General features: G+C 40.7%; 1 protein-coding gene across 1 annotated transcript in view; it reads left to right on the forward strand.

Moving 5' to 3' along the window:
• Positions 1-13,624: 13,624 nt before the first annotated feature.
• The window catches only part of zdhhc13 (zinc finger DHHC-type palmitoyltransferase 13), a 32,318-nt gene continuing 23,442 nt past the window's right edge, over positions 13,625-22,500 (forward strand). Inside the window, exons 1-2 of the mRNA XM_055154883.1 lie at positions 13,625-13,713; positions 17,790-17,974. Coding sequence (XP_055010858.1) covers positions 13,690-13,713; positions 17,790-17,974 — 209 coding nt within the window. The 5' untranslated portion in view covers positions 13,625-13,689. The remainder of the gene's footprint in view (positions 13,714-17,789; positions 17,975-22,500) is intronic.

Below are 22,500 nucleotides of genomic sequence, written 5' to 3' on the forward strand. Positions count from 1 at the left end.
ACAGTACTACAAGTACTACAGTACTACAGTACTACAGTACTACTACACAGTACTACTACTACAAGTACTACAGTACTACAGGTACTACAGGTACTACAGTACTACTACAGTACTACAGGTACTACAGTACTACAGCTACTACAGGTACTACTACAGCAGGTACTACAGCTACTACAGGTACTACAGGTACTACAGGTCTACAAGTATACTACTGTACTACAGTACCCTAAAGGTACATCTACGTACTCAGTACTACAAGTACTACTCTTCCTACTCAAGTCTGTTACTACAAGTACAAACAGTACTACAGTACTACAAGTACTACAAGTACTACAGGTACTACAGTACTACAAGTACTACTACAGTACTACAAGTACTACAAGTACTACAGGTCTTACAAGTACTACAGGTACTACAGTACTACAGGTACTACAGTACTACCACTACTACAGGCTACTCACTAAGGTACTACAAGTCTACAGCTACTACAGCTACTGCAGGACTATGAGTACTACAGGTACTACTTCTACAGTACTCTACTACAGGTACTACAAGTACTACAGCTACTACTACTACAGGTACTACAAGTACTACTACTAAGTACTACAAGTACTACAAGTACAAATTACAAGTACTACAGGTACTACAGTACTACAAGTACTACAAGTACTACATACTACAGACTACTACAAGTACTAAGCTACTACAGCTACTACAGGTACTACAAGTACTACAGCTACTACAGACTACAGCTACTACTACACTCCTACTACAGGTACTACAGTACTCATACACTACAGTACTACAGGTACTACAGTACTACAGCTACTACAGCTACTACAGGTACTACAGTACTACAGTACTACAGGCACTACAAGGCACTACAAGTCTACAGCTACTACAGCTACTGCAGGTACAGATACTACAGTACTACGGTACATAACAAGTACTACAGTACTACAGGTACTACAAGTACTACAGTACTACAGTACTACAACTACAAGTACTACAGTACTACAGGTAACTACAAGTACTACAGTACTACAAGTATTACAAGTACTACAGGTACTACAGTACTACAGTACTACAAGTACTACAGTACTACAATACTACTACTACAAGTACTACTACAAGTACTACAGTACTACAGTACTACAGTACTACAGGACTACAGTACTACAGTACTACACACTAGCTACTACAAGTACTACAAGTACTACAGTACTACAAGTACTACAGGTACTAAGTACTACAAGTACAAGTACTACAGTACTACAAGTACTACAGTACACAGTACTACTACAGTACTACAAGTACTACAAGTACTACAAGTACTACAGTACTACAGGTACTACAGTACTACAGTACAGTACAAGTACTACAGGTACTACAGTACTACTGCAGTACACGAGTACTAACAGGCACTACAAGTACTACAGGTACTACAAGTACTACAGTCACTACAAGTACTACAGGTACTACAGGTACTACAAGTACTACAGGTACTACAGGTACTACAAGTACTACAGGTACTACAGGCTCTCTCTCCCTCACCCATCCCTCTTCTCTCCTCTCCTCCTCTCTCCTCTTTTCTCCCTCTCTCCTCTCCTCTTTTCTTATCTCCTCTTTTCTTCTCTCACCTTCTCTTCTTTTCTTCTCTCACCTTCTTCTCTTCTCTCTCTCCTCCTTCTTCCTCTCCTCTCCTCTCTTCTCTCCTCTTTTCTTCTCTCACCTTCTCTCCTCTCTTCCTCTCCTCCTTCTCTCCTCTCCTCCTTCTTCCTCTCCTCTTCCCTCTCTCCTCTTCTCTTCTCTTTCTCTGGTGTTAAATTCTGCTCTTGACTTTTATTGATTCTTTGTTCTGCTCTGGGGCGTCACATTAACCTGAACTCACAGATTACCCACAGTGCACCTGGGAATCGAACCCTCACCCTCACACGCTCACAGATTACCCACAGTGCACCTGGGAATCGAACCCACCCTCACACACGCTCACAGATTACCCACAGTGCACCTGGGAATCGAACCCTCACCCTCACACGCTCACAGATTACCCACAGTGCACCTGGGAATCGAACCCTCACCCTCACACGCTCACAGATTACCCACAGTGCACCTGGGAATCGAACCCTCGCCCCTCACACGCTCTGGAGCTCATACTGTGGAGGGTCGCTGGTTTGATTCCCGTTTGAGCACATATAACGTCGTGTCCTTGGGCAATACACTTCACCTTCTGTGGCAGGAAAAATCAGTGGGCATCAGTCAAACGAAGCTCATCAAGGTTCACAGTTACAGGACGAACTAAACCAGGACTAAACCAGGACTAAACCAGGACTAAACCAGGACTAAACCAGGACTAAACCAGGACTGAACCAGGACTGAAAACCAGGACTAAACCAGGACTGAACCAGGACTAAACCAGGACTGAACCAGGACTGAAACCAGGACTAAACCAGGACTAAACCAGGACTGAAACAGGACTAAACCAGGACTGAACCAGGACTAAACCAGGACTGAACCAGGACTGAACCAGGACTAAACCAGGACTGAACCAGGACTAAACCAGGAGGACTAAACCAGGACTGAACCAGGACTAAACCAGGACTGAACCAGGACTAAACCAGGACTAAACCAGGACTGAACCAGGACTGAACCAGGACTGAACCAGGACTAAACCAGGACTAAACCAGGACTAAACCAGGACTAAACCAGGACTGAACCAGGACTAAACCAGAACTGAGCCAAGTCTAAACCCAAACTAAACCAGGACTGAACCAGGACTGAACCAGGACTAAACCAGGTCTAATCCAGGACTAATATTCATTTCTCTTTCGTCTCTTCTTTTGTTTTCACCTTGTTGAATTTTTCTCTTTGAGTGAATTTTCTGTTTTCCTCTGAGACTCAGTGAGGAGAACGAGACCTGGTTTAGTTCTGGTTTATTCCTGGTTTATTCCTGGTTTAGTCCTGGTTTAGTCCTGGTTTAGACCTGGTTTAGTCCTGGTTTAGTCCTGGTTTAGTCCTGGTTTAGACCTGGTTTAGTCCTGGTTTAGTCCTGGTTTAGTTTAGTCCTGGTTTAGTCCTGGTTTAAGTCCTGGTTTAGTCCTGGTTTAGACCTGGTTTAGTCCTGGTTTAAGTCCTGGTTTAGTCCTGGTTTAGTCCTGGTTTAGACCTGGTTTAGTCCTGGTTTAGTCCTGGTTTAGTCCTGGTTTAGACCTGGTTTAGTCCTGGTTTAAGTCCTGGTTTAGTCCTGGTTTAGTCCTGGTTTAGACCTGGTTTAGTCCTGGTTTAAGTCCTGGTTTAGTCCTGGTTTAGTCCTGGTTTAGGACTTGTACATGATGGGGCAGGTCACATGTGGTGTTAAGTCAGATGCCCTCCCGGACGTGGTGGTCTGGGACGATGCTCGTGGTCTGGGTCCCGCTCTGGTCCCGGTCCCGGTCTGGTCTAACGAGATCCAGGTCCAGGTCCTGATTGGATTAGACCGGGTCTGATTAGATCTGGGTCCATTTGCAGGACTTAAGCAGGACTCAGGTCTGCCCTTGTCAAACACAGAGGGCACAGCACAAGAACGACCAGAAACACACCCGGTTTAGACCTGGTTTAGACCTGGATTAGTCCTGGTTTAGACCTGGTTTAGACCTGGTTTAGTCCTGGGTTTAGAGCTGGTTTAGAGCTGGTTTAGACCTGGTTTAGACCTGGTTTAGACCTGGTTTAGATTCATTTTAGTCCAGGTTCAGTCCTGAAACTAGAACCAAACCAGGACTAAACCAGGACTAAACCAGGTCTAAACCAGGACTAAACCAGGACTAAACCAGGTCTAAACCAGGACTAAACCAGGTCTAAACCAGGACTAAACCAGGACTTTATCTTTTCCTCTAAATTGAATTCTCTGGTTCATTAAAGATAATTCTCTTTTAATGAAGTCTGTTTAAACGACCTGAATTAGACACACACACACACACACACACACACACAGTCCTGGTTCCTGGTTTAGTCCTGGTTTAGTCCTGTTTTATCCTGGTTTTAGTCCTGGTTTAGTTCTGGTTTAGTCCTGGTTTAGTTCTGGTTTAGTCCTGTCCTTTCATCTGTTTTTTGTCTCTGTTTTTTTTTTTTTTTTTTTTTTTTTCTGGAGGTGATTTTGTGCTGGAGCGTCCATCATCAGAGGAAGAACAGAGACAGAGACGAAAAATCAATCTGGAACATGTCACAGAGACACAGACACAGAGAGACACAGAGACACAGACACAGAGACACAGAGACACAGACACAGAGACACAGACACAGAGACACAGACACAGACACAGACACAGAGACACAGAGACACAGAGACACAGAGACACAGAGACACAGAGAGACACAGAGACACAGAGAGACACAGAGACACAGAGACACAGAGACACAGAGACACAGAGACACAGACACAGAGACACAGAGACACAGAGACACAGCACAGACACAGAGACACAGAGACACAGAGACACAGACACAGAGACACAGAGACAGAGACACAGACACAGACACAGAGACACAGAGACACAGAGAGACACAGAGACACAGAGACACAGAGACACAGAGACACAGAGACACAGAGACACAGAGACACAGAGACACAGAGACACAGAGACACAGAGACACAGAGAGACACAGAGACACAGAGACACAGACAGACACAGAGACACAGAGACACAGAGACACAGAGACACAGAGACACAGACAGACACAGAGACACAGACAGAGACAGAGACACAGAGACACAGAGACACAGAGACACAGAGACACAGAGACACAGAGACACAGAGACAGAGACAGACACAGAGACACAGACACAGAGACACAGAGACACAGACACAGACACAGAGACACAGAGACACAGAGACACAGACACAGACACAGACACAGACACAGACACAGACACAGACACAGAGACACAGACACAGACACAGACACAGAGACACAGAGACACAGACACAGAGACACAGAGACACAGAGACACAGACACAGACACAGAGACACAGACACAGACACAGAGACACAGACACAGACACAGAGACACAGACACACAGACACAGACACAGAGACACAGACACAGAGACACAGACACAGACACAGAGACAGAGACACAGAGACACAGACACAGACACAGACACAGAGACACACAGACACAGAGACACAGAGACACAGACACAGACACAGAGACACAGACACAGACACAGAGACACAGACAGAGACACAGAGACGTGTGAGACGTTGTGAGACGTTGTGAGACTCTGTGAGACGTTGTGAGACGCTGTGAGACGCTGTGAGACTGTGAGACGTTGTGAGACGTTGTGAGACTGTGAGACTCTGTGAGACGCTGTGAGACGCTGTGAGACTGTGAGACGCTGTGAGACGTTGTGAGACGTTGTGAGACTGTGAGACGTTGTGAGACGCTGTGAGACGTTGTGAGACGTTGTGAGACTCTGTGAGACGTTGTGAGACGTTGTGAGACGTTGTGAGACTCTGTGAGACGCTGTGAGACGTTGTGAGACGTTGTGAGACGTTGTGAGACGTTGTGAGACGTTGTGAGACGTTGTGAGACTGTGAGACTGTGAGACTGTGAGACGTTGTGAGACGTTGTGAGACGTTGTGAGACTGTGAGACGTTGTGAGACGTTGTGAGACGTTGTGAGACGCTGTGAGACGTTGTGAGACTCTGTGAGACGTTGTGAGACGTTGTGAGACGCTGTGAGACGTTGTGAGACTCTGTGAGACGTTGTGAGACGTTGTGAGACTGTGAGACGTTGTGAGACGTTGTGAGACGTTGTGAGACGCTGTGAGGAGGAGACAGTATAAATTTCAGTATAAATTTCCGTGGACGTGAATCTCCGAGTTACAGCCGGAAATCAGTCACTATAACGACAACAGAAGACCAAGGACAACACCAGAGAGAGAGAGAGAGAGAGGAGAGAGGGAGGGAGGGAGGGAGGGAGAGAAAAAAGAGGGAGGGAGAGGGAAGGGAAGAGGAAGGGGAAAGGAAAAAGAGAGGAAAAAGACAGGGAAAAGGAAAAGTGATGAATTGGAGCTACTGAGAGAGAGGAGTGAGAGAGGAAGAAAGAAAGAGAGAAAGGGAGAGAGAGAGAGAAGGGGGGGGGCGTGCAGATCGAGGACAAAGGAAAAGTGAAGAAAGAGAGAGATATTGGGAGAGAGGAGTGTGTGAGAGAGAGAGAAAGGGAGTATCAGAGAGATGGACAGAAAGGGGAAATGGAAGGAGAGAGAAACGAGAGAGGCAGCAAGAGGTAGAGGAAGTGAGGGAGAGAGAGAGGAAAAAGGAAAAGTGATGAAGTGGAGCTACTGAGAGAGAGAGGAGTGAGAGGAAGAAAGAACGAGGGAGAGATAGAGAAAGAGAAGAAGAGAGGGGAGAGAGGGATGGAGAAAGAGAGTGAGAGAGAGAGAGAGAGAGAGGGAGTGTCAGAGAGAGAGGACGTCGGAGAAAAGGAGGGAGAGAGAGTTTAATTAAAAGTCATTTAAAGTTTATTTCAATTAACACCAATTAAAAAACACTGTGCCTTTCATTTTGATTTTGATATTTTATTCTCTCTGTTTATTTGGCGCAGAAATCGGTGTGTGTTTGTTTTTAACAGTTCGGATGCTTCAGTTTGTGTCAGTTTGAGTCGGTTTCACTTGGTGGAAACCGTGTGACCTGCAGCATTAGGATTCGTTCACTCGACAGGAGGCGGGTGTGGTGGATCCCTCTGCCACCGCTCCGTAGTGTCAGTATTATTTCATTTTCATTATTATTTACATTAAGTTAATTACACTACACATGATTTAATTCCGTTATTTAGACTTATGTTCTAATTTGAGTGCACACATTTTAGTTAATATACGTCTAATTTACTTACACTTGTTCTTTTTGTTTTTTTGAGCATCGGACGGACGGACCCTGGGAGAGACCATCAGGACTCAGCAAAGGGGGGGAGCACTATTTAGTTTGTTTTACTAAGTTAATTTGTTTAGTTTGTGAAGGTCACATTATTATCACTTATTATTTTCTGTATTATAATTATTTGCTTTTTTGTTTACTTTGATTAAGTTATTGGTTTAGTTAGTTAATTAGTGTAATTCCTCCCTCTTGTGTTTAGCTTTGGTTGGTCCTCAGGTATTTAAACACACCTGTTCCTTTGTCTGGTTGGGTTAGTTTTGTTCTGTTCAGTTTGATTTTGAGTTTCCCCAGTTGGGCCCAGCTTTTTTGTTAATAATTTGCCTAATTTGAGCCTTTGTTAAATTATATCTTTTTTGGCTTTATTAAATTTAAACTTATTTTTATACCTTGTCTTTGCCTTTCTGTTTGGTCCACTACAGAACCAGTTTTTTTATTGAACCAGTCGCTGCTGTTTGGTCGTGACGTTTGAAGACTTGTCTCTTTCCAAACCATGGATCTATTAAAATAACTGGATACAGTATTATTTTCTTATATCTGCCTTGAGTTGTCGTAGACCAGTGGTGCTCAATACGTCGATCTCGATCTACCAGTCGATCGCCAAGGTCGTGTGGGTAAATCTCCGTGTCTCGTCTCGGACTCGATCTGTTTGGACTCGGTCTTGTCTCTCACTCGAGGTCTGACACTCAACAAGTGTGATCATATTTCATTCCGGCCGCTGCTGTTGGTAATAAACTTGTAGCGGGTGCAGGAGCGTGTGGGGCGTCTCAGTGCAGCCTGTGCGCTCATTTGAAACCCGCGGAGACTCTACGGCGCATCACAAACACACACGCTCCCTATGCACGGCTCGTCTGCGACAGCGTGTGCCCTCGTGTACCAGCGTGCATCACAGGGCAGGTTCAACTTCCTAAACATCCTACCTGTCCACCTGCCTCACGTCAGCACGCCGCCCCTCGCCTTTTCACGCTCTCGCTCCTTCCTGCGTACAGCCAACACAAGCCCCTCCCACAGTGCGGCTGATTAGAAGAACAAGACCAAACGTGAAGCAAAAACCAGTCTAAATTTGTGTTCCAGTGTTGGCACAAAGCAGGTCTACAGCATAGAGCGGATCTACAGAACAGACCTACTGCCACATTTGGCTGAAGTTTGTCTAACAAAAGTGACAAATGCATCTGTGTTTGTCACGATGTGCGTTTGGTTTGGTAAACGTGCAGAGGCTGGTAAATATCACTGCAAAACCAGAAAAGAACTTTAAAAAACAGGTTTAAAAATCTTCCTTCACTTTTTTCACAGTTTTGTGTAAAGTGCCAGAGGAAGTTCTCTTAAAGAAGAGGTTCTCAAACTGTGGGGGAGGGTCCAAAAAAGGGGCACAGAGTGTTTCAGTGCAGTTTGTTTGACTTTGTATTAGGTCGATCATTTTGACTTGGTCATTTTGTAAGTAGGTCACATGATGAAAAAGTGTGAGCACCTCTGATGTAGTGACTCTCACTGATTCTACAGCGGAAAAAATCTCCTGGGCCGAGAGAGGATTTTTCTCATCGAGTCAGTGTCACAAACGTCTCGTGTTCGTTTGACAGGGACCTACAACTTTCAAAAATGTCGGATTTTGTGGCGATTTTTACCTACTTTTAGATCATAAACTTTTTCTCGGCTCAAAAAAAAAAAGAGGCAGATCATTTGGGCTCTATTTTCTAAGTGTTTTTTTTTTCACCAACTCCAAAAAAAATAAAATAATTTCTACCAAAAAAAAAAAAAATCTAAAAAGAATTTTTTTTTTTCTACAATTTTTTTTTTTCTTGTTTTTTTTTTTTTTTTTTTCCGCTGTTGTGTTGTGTTGATGTGGCTGACGAAAAAAAAACAGACCACTCAGAGCAAAAATTTTTGACATTTTTTTTTTTTTTCAGAAAAAAAAAACTGTCGAAAAAAATGTGTAGAAAATGTTTTTTTTTTTTTTTTTTGAGTTGATGGAAAAAAAAAAAAAAACACTTAGAAAATAGAGCCCAAATGACCTGCCTCTTTTTTCTTTTTTTTTTCTCTTGCCTCTCAGGGCTTCCGTAAAAACACAATGAAACATCCACAATTTAAAGATGATCAAACATCAGCACAAAATATCAAACATTTCCTCAAACTCTTTTTAAACAACGACTCTGATCTGCTTCACTCACCACATGTGAAAACTGCTCCAGAATTTACAGCCTAAAAACAATAAATCAAAGTTTTTTTTATTATAGATCCTTGATTAAAACTGAATTCACAGACGACGCTGAGCAGCAGAACTTCAAATAAACCAAGAGAGAATCAAATATCAGAATTAAAACAAGCGCCGGAATAAACTTTAAATTAAATATTGGAAATAGAGTAGGGGTGTGCAAAAATACTGAAATATCGATATATCGTATCGCTTAATGTGAGGATACAGTATCGATATCGTGGGCTGCTGTATCGATATATCACCAAGAGTATTTTTTGGTTTATTTTACTAAATTATTTTGTTACAGCTACAGTTTTGTTGCTTGTTCAGAGGAAGGAAACTTTTTTATGCGACACATTTGACATTTTCACTGTTTTGATGATTAAAATGTTTGTGTTTCATATGAACTTTGCACAAGAAGAAGTGATTTAACAAAGACTTTTAGTATCACAGACATGATTTAGTCTTTAATTTTGTTGAACTGTATTGAATCGTTTTGAAATATACAATATTGTATTGTATCTGTATCGTATGTATCGTAGTATCTCGTATCTGTGTATCGTGTGTATCGTATGTATGTGTATGTATGTATCGTATCGTGGTATCTGTGTATCGAGGTGTGTATCGTATCGTGGCCTGTGTATCGAGGTGTGTATCGTATCGGCAACTTCATAATGATACCAGCCCTAAAATAGAGGTTCGGAAAAGTGAAAAATGAAACCGTTTTTCCATGTTATTTTTTTTCGTTCTTAATTAAAATCCAAAAGAACAAACGGCACACAGACCCACACTGTCCATCCTTTAAAACGGCGAAATGTCTTTTATTATTTTGAACCGCGCCGTTCCGTGCTCTTCCTTTTACCCCTGAGTCGTTCCGGTGGATTTATGGCGCGGCGGGTCCATCGAGGAGCCGCCGTCGTCCTTGAATTTGGACGCACCCCAAACAAGCCGTGACCTTTGCCCTCGGAGCTCTTTGTTTCCTCATCGGGGCGACGGGCGGGAGGGTTTGATTTACGGCGGCGCTCGGGCGCTAACGGAGACGTACGGGGAGCGGGGAGGGGTCAAAACACTCAGACCTGATCGTGAACTCTGACCCCGGCGGGACTGGGGTCAAGCGCCGGCCAGGGACCGAAACAAAACCCACGTCGGTTCACGGACGAGTTTGTGATCAAGATGTAGAAATGGACCATGTGTAACTTCACTGTTTTTAAAGAAATCTCTTAATTTATGATCCACAAATGTCAAATGTATTTTCTTTGTGTGTTGTTTGCATGTTCTGCCTGTGTCTGCACTGCAAAAAAATTAATCTAGACAAATTCAGATGATTTGAATTAAGAAGGTTTGATCATGATTTGAGTAAATTTCACTTGACAAGTAAAATGAACAAGACTTTTTGTAGTTAAAATATGAAAACTAAATTTAAAATGAGGAAAAAAACAACAACTTTTTGCACTTAAAATAAGAAACAAAATCCAATATGGCTCGAATTAAGAAAAACACACTTATTCAATTGGTGGATCATTTTGTTTGTCAAGTTGAATCGACTTAAATAAAGGAAAACGTTCTTAATTCAGATCATTTTAACTTAAGTAGATATTGTTTTTTCCAGTGTGGGTGGGTTTCCTCTGGACACTTTAGATCAGGGGAGTCAAACTCAAATTCACAGAGGGACAAAATTAAAAACTGGGATTAAGGGTTTGTTTACACGAGAATGTTTGTGGATAAAAATGACAAAATATTTTCTGGGAAGTGTCTTTTTTTTAGACGGTGACGGCGTTTTTGGGGCTTAAAAACACGCAAAAATCTGAAACCTCCTCCAGAGTGGAAAAGTTGAACACGCTCCGCCCTAGTGTTTCCGTCTACGCTGCCCAAGACGCAAAACTCTGGTCACATGGGCTCAGGTCGTGTATGAGTTTACGTCACATACAGGACACACAAAACTGGCATGCAAACACAATCCATTTCCACACACTTTTGCGTCACCGTGTGCAGCAGATTTCCTCCTGAAAACTCTTGTCTAAAAGCGAAATAAAAAGTGAAGATGCGACGCCACTTTTGTGTTTTCTGTTCAGACCCTCATCATGTAAACGTCGCCTAAATCGTGGGACAAACTAAATATTTATTGAAAATTTTCAACAACATCTGCATGTTTTCTCTTCGTTTGAGATCTGTAAAGTTAAACTTTTTCTTATTAAAATAAATGTTTAATAAAAGTTTTGCTTAAACATTGAATCCAGAACAAACAGAATATAAAATAATAACAACATTTTAAATAAATCATGTCTCTGTAGTCGATCTGTGTGCGGCGGCTCTGATACAGATTTGATTTGATCTCACGGGCCAAATATAATTATATCATGGGCCAAATTTAGCCCCCAGGCCTGAGTTTGACATGTCTGATATTGATCAAATCTTCCAGGTGAATAGTCATGACTAGGGCTGTGCAAAAATATCAAAATATCGATATATGGTATTGTTTAATCTGATGATACAGTATCGATATCGTGGTCTGTTGTATCGATACCAAGAGCATTTTTTGGTTTATTTTACTAAATTATTTTGTTACAGTTTTGTTGTTTGTTCAGAGGAAGGAAACTCGTTTGTGCGACACATTTGACATTTTCACAGTTTTGATGATTAAACTGTTTGTGTTTCATATGAACTTTGTACTTTGACTTTTAATATCTTCTAAAATCATTTAGCCATTATTTTTATTGAACTGAATCTGAACTGATCTGAAATATATCATATTGAATCAAAAGCTCTGTGTCCAGATACAGTATGTATAGTATCATGTCTGATATATCGAGGTGCTTCTTAATGATACTCGGTCCTAGTCCTGACCAAGACCAGCTCCAGACCTGGAGATGGTCCCAGTGCCCCTGACAGGTTTGACCCAGAGACACTGGAGGACGAGTCAAACACAGAGACACATTTCCCTTCGAGGATCATAAAGTCAAAACCTTCAATTAAATAACTCACAGTGGGGAAGGCAAACCAGGAAACAGCACAAATTAACATTCATATTTTCTTTAACATGACCTTTTATTTTGATACAATCATAAACGATACATTTTGTGTCTTCTTTGTCATTATTATTGGTTTGTACGACCATAAACGAAAACAAAAATATCCTTACATGTTTTTACTCGAGTAACACTTACAACATTTACTTGTACTTTACTATGATTAACAATTATGATTAATTTATATTATGTTATAATAATATTTATAATATATTTGAGCACAGTCTTAGATGATCTGAGATTCGTTTTCCAGCTCTTTTGAACAACAGGAAGTGTATGGACTGGGCTCTGGCGCCACCTCCTGCTTATCACCGGAACATACGTGAAATAATAATAAGTAGAAAGTAAATCAAATAATGTTAGTAGTTTATAGTTTATAGTGGACTAGGGTGACCAGATTTTCAGAATTAAAAGCTGTGATACACCCAGGTTGGGAAGGTTGGTATAAATAAAATTGTGAAAAGAGCATGTGACATTGTCCATTCTCAACTCACTGGTGGGTCAGTCATAATCTGTGGGATTGTTGTTGCATTTAAAAAAAAAAAATTGTCTTATGGTTATTTTCAAGCATGGTTTCTATATTTTAGCGACTCAAATGACAATATATCCCCCTTTTTACTCTTGGTGGGGATCAAATTAGTCAGAAATAGGCACAACGGGGACATTTCTTGTATAAACTAGGACAAATCAATGGTTTTGTATAAATCTGCTGGGACAGGGGACACAGGACTAAAAAGTGGGACTGTCCCGGGTAAAAAGGGACATCTAGTCACCCAATAATAATAATTTGGAATTACAAAATAAACACATTTTATATTTTACCTCATTCATGAATTAAAGCTGCATTGCTTTTATTTCAGAGGTGTTTTTTAATGACATTTTTTGTAAGGCAGCCTCTCTTTTTCATTGCATCGCCATAACATAAACACAACACATTGCTATTTTCTGCTTTTGTTTATAAAGAAATTATTATACAGAATTAAGTTAAGCATTTTGCCCCGGCCCTCCACAACATTTTCTGTTTCTCATGTGGCACCACAGAAAAAAGAATTGCCCACCCCTGCTCTAAAATAAGTCAGATTTATGAATGAAAAACTAGAAGGTTCAGCAATGAGAACGCTACACATTTTAATTTAAACAGTAACGATATATAAAATTAAATATAAACATTTATATCACTTAAGATACAACTAAGACACTTAATTTAAGATATTCTAACTTTATAAACATGCAATTTTAATTTATTATTAATTATTAGTTTTTATTTTGAAAGTGTTCGGGAGTTTACTGAAGTGTTCGGCTCTTTCCGGCTCCTCTCGGTTGTTTCCGGCTCCTCTCGGCTATTTCCGGCTTCTTTCGGGTTTTTCTGGCTTCTCTCGGCTGTTTCCGACTTCTCTCGGCTGTTTCCGGCTCCTCTCGGGTCTTTCCGGCTCCCCTCGGCTATTTCCGGCTTCTTTCGGCTTTTTCCGGACTTCTCTCGGCTGTTTCCGGCTCCTCTCGGGTCTTTCCGGCTCCCCTCGGCTCTTCACGCCCACTCGTCTCCCGGAGCTTCAACCCACCATGGACTGGACTTCTGACGGCTCCGTGAGTTCTTCTCCCCCGGCTCTTCTCCGCGGCTCTCTCCCCTGCTCTCTCTGCGGTTCTTCTTCCTCTCTTCCCCCCGCACACCCGCTCCTTTCCCCGGCTCACTCCTCCGCCGTCCCCCCGCTCTCTCCCCCGGCTTGTTTTTAGCTTAGCATTAGCCGCTAACCTCCGGAGCTCCGAGTTTTAACCAACACCGCTCACATTTTACCACTATTTTATTACTTTTACATAATTTTAATCAACCCGAATTAATATACGCTTCAAATTAACTCGTAAATTACTAGAATGCGTAAAAATAAGCAAAATAACACACCTAAAACAGCTGTCAACCACAAAACCAGGAAACCAACCACGTCTATTCAATTCTCTTAGTGGTTTTATTCAAGTAAAATCAACTTAAATCCTGTTATTTTGATGCTAACCCTTAAATATGAACACACTGCTAAAATAGTTTGTCTAAATATAACATTTGTGGTAAATAGTGGTCTAAATATGTAAATAAAGTCTTGCCATATGTTTAAACTCCACTCCAGATCCATAAATATGTGGTCAAACAGGTTAAGGTCTAAATAATTGTAATTAAAAAGTGGTTTTAAGAGGATTTTGTGACGTAAACTAAAGAAAAACATGTAAAACAGCTCATTGGAATACTGTGTCTCTTCCTGGTGCTTATAATAATAAAAAAGAAGATGTAAATGATTGATCAGGAAACAGGAAATGAAGCTAAAATAAATTATATTGAAGTAATAAAAGTTTTCCACGTGGCCAAAAGTTAAACTAAAAAAAACTCAGATCTGCAGGTTTGATTTTCTTTTCCTTTGGCAGATAATATTTTCTAAGGTTTATGTGGAGAATCTGCTGAAAGTTTAATTCTAAAGATGACTGAAACGGGACTGAACCAGGACTAAACCAGGACTAAACCAGGGCTGAACCAGGACTAAACCAGGTCTGATCCAGGATTGATCCAGGACTAAACCAGGACTGAACCAGGACTAAACCAGGACTGAACCAGGTCTAAACCAGGACTAAACCAGAACTAAACCAGGACTAACAGGACTGATGGTTATAATAATAATAAAAAATAAATAAATATTGCTAAAATTATAATTATAAAATAATATAAATAATTTATAATTATTTTATAAATGCGCTAAGGTTCATATTTGTAGTCTTTATTTATTTTCAATTTGAAAGTTTTGTGTAAATTATCAGTAACAAATAGTTTTTTGCTGAATAAATGCATCATGTAACTAAAAAAATAATCATTTGAAAAATTGTGATTTCAGTATTAATTTTTTCCATAATCGAGCAGCTCTACTACACATATAATGTCTGTTTATGTAAAAAAAATATAATAATATATACTGAACCAGGACTAAACCAGGACCAAACCAGGACCAAACCAGGACTAAACCAGGACTAAACCAAGACTAAACCAGGACTAAACCAAGACTAACAGGACTGACAGGACTGGTGGTTATAATCATAAAAATATGCAAATGATTGAGCAGGAAACCGTAAATGAAACGATTTCAAAAGCGGTTAAAATATTCAAAGTTGTGGCCAAAAGTGAAACTCAGATCTGTTGGTTTGATTTCCTTTTCCTCTGACACATCATTTAATCTAAAGGTTTATGTGGAGAATGAGCTGAAAGTTTAACGTTTAAGACGACTAAACATTAAACTATTAAGTGATCGTTTAAATTAGTTTTTATCATCTTTTTCAGCAGTAATCCATGAATGCACAAACATTTACATATTTTTTTTACAATATAGTTTTTTATTGCTTATTTTTCTATTTTATTTTGACTTGTACATTTACATTTATATAATTATGTTTTATTTGACACTTGTGTCTTGCTCTTTTTTGCTACTTATATAGAATTTATTATTATCGTTTATATTTTTACTCTTTGTTATTACTTTATATTGTGATGTGTGAGCTGCTGTGTCCAAATAATTTCCCATGTGGATCAATAAAGTTTGTGTAAGTTTAAGATTACGTAACAAAAAACAAAACCCAAGACAAGAACAACAACAGAGTAAATTAAATTAAACGAGACTTACCTAAACTGACTTTCACAGTGTCTCCCCGACTGTATTTACAGGTTTTTTAATCTTTAAAGAAAATATTATCTGCTCCATTTGATAAAAGAAAGTGGATCTGGTTTTTTAAGTAAAATATTTTAAAATTATTTTCGTCTCGTTTGATGATACTCGCAGGTACCAGGACTGAACCAGGACTAAAACAAGACTAAAACAGGACTGAACCAGGACTAAAACAAGACTAAAACAGGACTGAACCAGGACTAAAGCAAGACTAAAACAGGACTAAACAGACTGAACCAGGACTAAAACAAGACTAAACAGGACTGAACCAGGACTAAAACAAGACTAAAACAGGACTGAACCAGGACTAAAACAAGACTAAAACAGGACTGAACCAGGACTAAAACAAGACTAAAACAGGACTGAACCAGGACTAAAACAAGACTAAACCAGGACTGAACCAGGACTAAAACAAGACTAAAAGACTAAAACAGGACTGAACCAGGACTAAAACAAGACAAAACAGGACTAACAGGACTAAAACAGGACTAAAACAGGACTGAACCAGGACTAAAGCAAGACTAAAACAGGACTGAACCAGGACTAAAACAAGACTAAACCAGGACTGAACCAGGACTAAAACAAGACTAAAACAGGACTAAACAGGACTAAAACAGGACTGAACCAGGACTAAAACAAGACTAAAACAGGACTGAACCAGGACTAAAACAAGACTAAAACAGGACTAAACCAGGACTAAAACAGGACTAAACAGGACTAAAAACCAGGACTAAAACTGGACTAAAACTGGACTAAAACAGGACTGAACCAGGACTAAAACAAGACTAAAACAGGACTGAACCAGGACTAAAACAGGACTGAACCAGGACTAAACAAGACTAAACAGGACTGAAACCAGGACTAAAACAGGACTAAAGGACTAAAACAGGACTGAAACAGGACTAAAACAAGACTAAACAGGACTGAACAGGACAAGGACTAAAACAGGACTGAACAGGACTAAAAAAGGACTAAAACAGGACTGAACCAGGACTAAACAGGACTAAACAGGACTGAACCAGGACTAAAACAAGACTAAAACAGGACTGAACAGGACTAAAACAAGACTAAAACAGGACTGAACCAGGACTGACTAAAACAGGACTGAACAGGACTAAAACAGGACTAAACAGACTAAACAGACTAAAACAGGACTGAACCAGGACTAAAACAGGACTAAAACACTGACTAAACAGGACTAGGACTGAACAGACAGGACTGAACCAGAGACTGAACAGGACTGAACCAGGACTAAAACAAACTGAACCGGACTAAAACAGGACTAAAAACAGGACTAAAAACAGGACTGAAAGGACTAAAACAGGATTGAACCAGGACTAAACAGGACTAAACCAAAACTGAACCAGGACTAAAACAGGACTAAAAACTGAACAGAACTAAACCAGGACTAAACAGGACTGAACCAGGACTAAAACAGGACTGAACCAGGACTAAAGGACTAAAACAGGACTGAACCAGGACTGAACCAGACTGAACAGACTAAACCAGGACTAAACCAGGACTAAACCAGGACTAAACAGGACTGAACCAAAGACTGAACCAGACTAAAACAGACTAACCAGGACTGAACCAGGACTGAACCAGGACTGAACCAGGACTAAACCAGGACTAAACCAGGACTAAACCAGGACTAAACCAGGACTAAAACAGAACTGAACCGGGACTAAAACAGGACTAAAAACAGGACTAAAAACAGGACTGAACCGGGACTAAAACAGGATTGAACCGGGACTAAATCAGGACTAAACCAAAACTGAACCAGAGTCAAACTAGGAATAAAACAGTTCTGAAGCAGAACTAGACCAGGACTAAACCAGGACTAGGACTGAACCAGGACTGAACCAGGACTAAACCAGGACTGATCGAGCCTTTGTGATGTGATTGTTCCGCTGTGATGTTTGTTTCCGTTCTAACTCTCGTGTGTTGTTTTTTCGCGTGGCGTCTCAGAGTGTCCTGGGGGACGGCGGCCTCCACGTCCACGGGCCTCACTGCCACAGCCACGGCCCCAGGTCCAGCGCCTTCTCCGGGGGGATGATGTTCGGATCGGCCCCGGAGAAGAGCACCATGGAGCAGCCCAAGAAGAGATCGCACCTGGACGAGAGCGGCAGCTGGGACATCGTCAAGGCCACGCAGTGAGTCCAGGACTAAAACCAGGACTAAACCAGGACTAAACCAGGACCAGGAACCAGGACCAGGACCAGGACTGAACTAGGACTGAACCAAGGGAGAAGCAGGACTGAACAAGGACCAAACCAGGACCAAACCAGGACCAAACCAGGACCAAACCAGGACCAAACCAGGACTAAACCAGGACTAAACCAGGACTAAACCAGGACTAAACCAGGACTGAACCAGGACTGAACCAGGACTAGGACTAAACCAGGACCAGGACTGAACAAGGACCAAACCAGGACCAAACCAGGACTAAACCAGGACTAAACGATGACTGAACGATGACTGAACCAGGACTAGGACTAGACCAGGACTGAACAGAGACGGAAGCAGGATTAAACCAGGACTAAAGCAGAATTAAACCAAAACTGAACCAGGGATGAACCAGAACTAGACCAGGGCTAAAGAAAGACTGAAGGACTGAGCCAGGACTGAACCAAGACTGAAACAGGACTGAACCAAGATTGAAACAGGACTAGAACTAGACGAGGACTGAACCAGACTGAACCAGGAGATCAAACCAGGACTAAACCAGGACTAAGCCAGGAACCAGGACTGAACCAGAACAGAAGCAGGATTAAACCAGAACCAGGACTGAACCAGACTGAACCAGAAAGACTGAAACAGGACTGAACCAAGACTGAAACAGGACTGAAACAGGACTAGAACTAGACGAGGACTGAACCAAGATAGAAGGAAGGGTAAAGTAGGCTTGAAACAGGACTAGACCAGATCTAAACCAGGATTAAACCAGGATTATACCAAGATTGAACCAAGATTGAACCAGGACTGAACCAGAACTGAACCAGAACTGAAGTATGGTCTAAAGATGGACTAGACGAGGACTGAACCAGGATTAGACCATGGCTGAACCGGGACTGAACCAGGACTAAACCTTGAGCAGAACTTGAAGCAGAACTGAACCAGAATCAAACAAACTAAACTAAAGCAGGACTAAAGTAGGACTTGACCAGGACTAAACAAGAACTAAACCAGTATTGAACCAGGACTTTACAATGACTAAACTAGAACTGAACCAGAAACAAAACAAGGCTTAATCAGGACAAATTTAGGACTAAACCTGGACTAAACCTGGACTAAACCTAAACCAGGACTAAACCAGGACTAAACCAGGACTAAACCAGGACTAAACCAGGACTAAACTAAAACTGAACCAGAGTCAAACTAGGAATGAAACAGTACTGAAGCAGAACTAGACCAGGACTGAAACAGGACTGAAACGGGACTGAACCGGGACTGAAGCGGGACTGAAGCAGGACTAAAACAAGACTAAAACAAGACTAAAACAGGAGTGAAGCAGAACTAGACCAGGACTAAACCAGGACTAAACCAAGACTGAAGTAGGACTTTACTAGGACTAAACTAGAACTGAACCAGAAACAAACCAGGACTGCACCAAGACTAAATTAGGACAGAACCAGGACAAAAGCAGGTCTGAAATGACCCTAAACTGGACCTAAATCTCGGACTCAGACCCTGACAGTCCTGTGGTAGTCCTTGGTTTAATCCCAGACAAATCTCGGTGCAGTTCTGAACCAGGTCAGTGAGTTCGTCTGTTCTGTGCACTCGCGTGTTTTGAGTCAAAGGTGAATTTTCCTGAAAGACCAGCCTCTCCCTCCTCCCCCTCTCCCTCTCTCCTCTCCCCTCCGCTTCTGAGTCTGTCTATTATTCTGGAGAATGTAAAGAATCGAGAGACCAGACTACGTTCTCGTGACGTCAGCGCTGTGTAGAGTCGCTGTAGTTTAAACTGAGCTGGAGACGCTTCAGAATTCTCAGCTGGAATTTGCTGTTTATTTATTTATTTTATTTTTTTTTTATTTTTTTTATATTATTTGTTTATTAATTTTCCAAGACAATTATTACACTTACACATATGCAAATATTGTTTAAGGATCAAACATTGTCTTAAACTTAATCTTCCAAATAAAATACAGATTTTTACTATTATATTGAAAAGAGAGAAAGGAAGGGAAAAAAAAAAAACTTAATTTGGTAGCGAACTGAACATTGGGGAAATGAGCCCTCAAATAAAATCTAAACGTATCGTTTTAACAAAACTCAGCCAACCCTTCCATATCTTTTCGAATTTCTCTGTTTCTAATCTTAGAGCATAAGTTAATTTCTCCATAACATAAATATCATGAATTACATCAACCCAATTGTCTTTTGTCGGTGCTTCAGCATTTAACCATTTCCTTGTAATACCTTTTTTTGCTGCTAGCATCATGATTTTAAATATCTTGAAATTAATTTTGTTTTTAACATTTGCATCCAGTTTGCCAAAATAAAAGACTTCACAGGTAAAAGGGAGGTCAATATGTAGGACCACGTCCATAACGTTCTTCAGTTCTTTCCAATAACATTGTATTAGAGGACATGTCCAGAAAATATGTATATGACTTCAACCATTTCCCCGCACTGTCGCCAACATCTTGTGTCTCGATATTTTGTCTGGGCCGGTGCTCTGAAAAATCTCATCAGATTTTTCCAACCATATTCCCTCCACATTAAAGATGATGTTGTTTTCCAAATATTTTGAGTATCTCTTCCCAATCTTCCTCTGTTAGGCTAATATTAGCTTCCACATTCCATTTCCTCCTTATGTATTGTGTATCATCCCTTTTTAAATTTTCCAACCCAATATATATCTTTGAAACAATTTTTTTTACTTAGTTTAGATTTGTGAGCTAATATAAACAAATTAATCATTTCTGGTTGTCCTTCATAGTTATCCCTTATTATGTCATGCTCCAAATAATGCCTTAATTGTAAGTATCTGTAGAGGAATTTGCCGTTTAAAGCTCTTATATTATTAATATATTACGCAAAACTGACTCTCGTGAGCTTTAAGTCGTGTTCTAATGTTGCTCCCTCCTCAAAAACAGACCTGGACTTGTGTTTTGTCTCGTTCAAACACCTCCAAAACTGTAAACGCTCTGCTCCAGTGTTTCACAAACCTTTTTTTTCTTTTAAAGGTTGTATAGAAGATTTTCCAAGGAAAGAGAAACGCAGCGACTGTTTGTCCGTTTTTAAATGTTGCGCTTCGCTCCGTTTCCCCTTGTCTTCTTCTTTCAGTGACATCAAAAACACAGACTTTCTTTTGCGGTGAACTGATCATGAATTCTTGTCGGCCATTAAAACAAAATTTGTGCAAACTGAGAGGAAGCTACAGTTTGAAAAAGACTCCAAGAACCGCTGTGCTGGTTGAGTAAATGGCATCAGTGCATGAGAGGCGAACATAAACCACGCAATCCCAGCAAGTCGGCAAGTCAGAAACGTAGAAACATAGAGAGTTTCATTGATAACCTAACAGCCAATAGATAAAGAGGTAGCCTTGTTATGTATTGGCTGATATTTATCTGCCCCCACCACGTCCACAGTTGATGGAATTTCTTTTTTTTTTTTTTTTTTTGGTCATCATAATTACAAGGCTGCTGCTTCTCTATAATTCTATTTTGAACTTTCATTGACAATTTTAAACAACAACAAAAAATCCTCCATACAACCTTTAAAAGTCACAAACCTTTGCGATCCAAGTCCATAGACGTTATTCATAAATCACAAAATAAAGTTGGATTTGAGCATTATTGAACATTAAAGGTCGTATAGAGGATTTTTTAAGGGAAGAGAAATACAGCGACCGTCCTTTTTCAGGTGTTGTGCATGTGTGACACCGTCTTCCTCCTCCAGGTTTAAAAAAAAAAGATAAAAGAACAAAAACAAGTCCAAGCTCTGGCAAAACCACCTCAGGAAAAAAGGACAAGACGGTAAAACTTGAAAAACTGGAGTGTCCAGACTTAAACCCCATGGAGCTGAAGACAAAAGAGTAAAACAACAGACAAGTGTCACACATTTATGGAAACTTCTGCAACAGACTTAGAAAGAACTTTTTGAACAATATTTGAGTTCTGTTGTAAAAAGAATGACCCATGAGTGTGTTCAGCTGTTCTGTCTGACAAAGGTGGACAATTTCATGAGTCAAAAGTTTAGAATACATTTTGGTCAAACAGGAAACGGTAAAAAAACTGGGAAAAAAAAGGGGTGTTCTTAAACTTTTAACCGGTAGTGTATGTAGTAGTGAAAGGAATAAATGCTGATCCAGAATGACGATAATATATAGAGGCTTTGCACGTCACATGTCCCTATAGCAACGGTACCTACGCCGCCATGACACCGGACACACTATGTCACTGACTTCAGCAGCATCGGAGAAACATGGGCAGGTTTTGTTGTGTATTTGGTTGTTCTAGACGCTCTGAAACGAATCGTTTCTTCACTGTTCCTCTGGAAATGACTCATCAGGATCAAACAAGGGAATTATCAAAAAAAGACGCGGATTAAAGCAGCAAAAATAAACCACGAAGAGATTTCCAATGGTCCCATCAAGACACATGAAGTTTCATCAAGGTATTTTCTATTTAAATTGTTTCATAGTTTATTTAATGAGAGAAGCACATTTACTGAA

The sequence above is a fragment of the Boleophthalmus pectinirostris genome, unplaced genomic scaffold (genome assembly GCF_026225935.1).
Source record: "Boleophthalmus pectinirostris isolate CB_2022bp ecotype Guang Dong unplaced genomic scaffold, ASM2622593v1 HiC_scaffold_19, whole genome shotgun sequence".
Classification (NCBI taxonomy): Eukaryota; Metazoa; Chordata; class Actinopteri; order Gobiiformes; family Gobiidae; genus Boleophthalmus; species Boleophthalmus pectinirostris.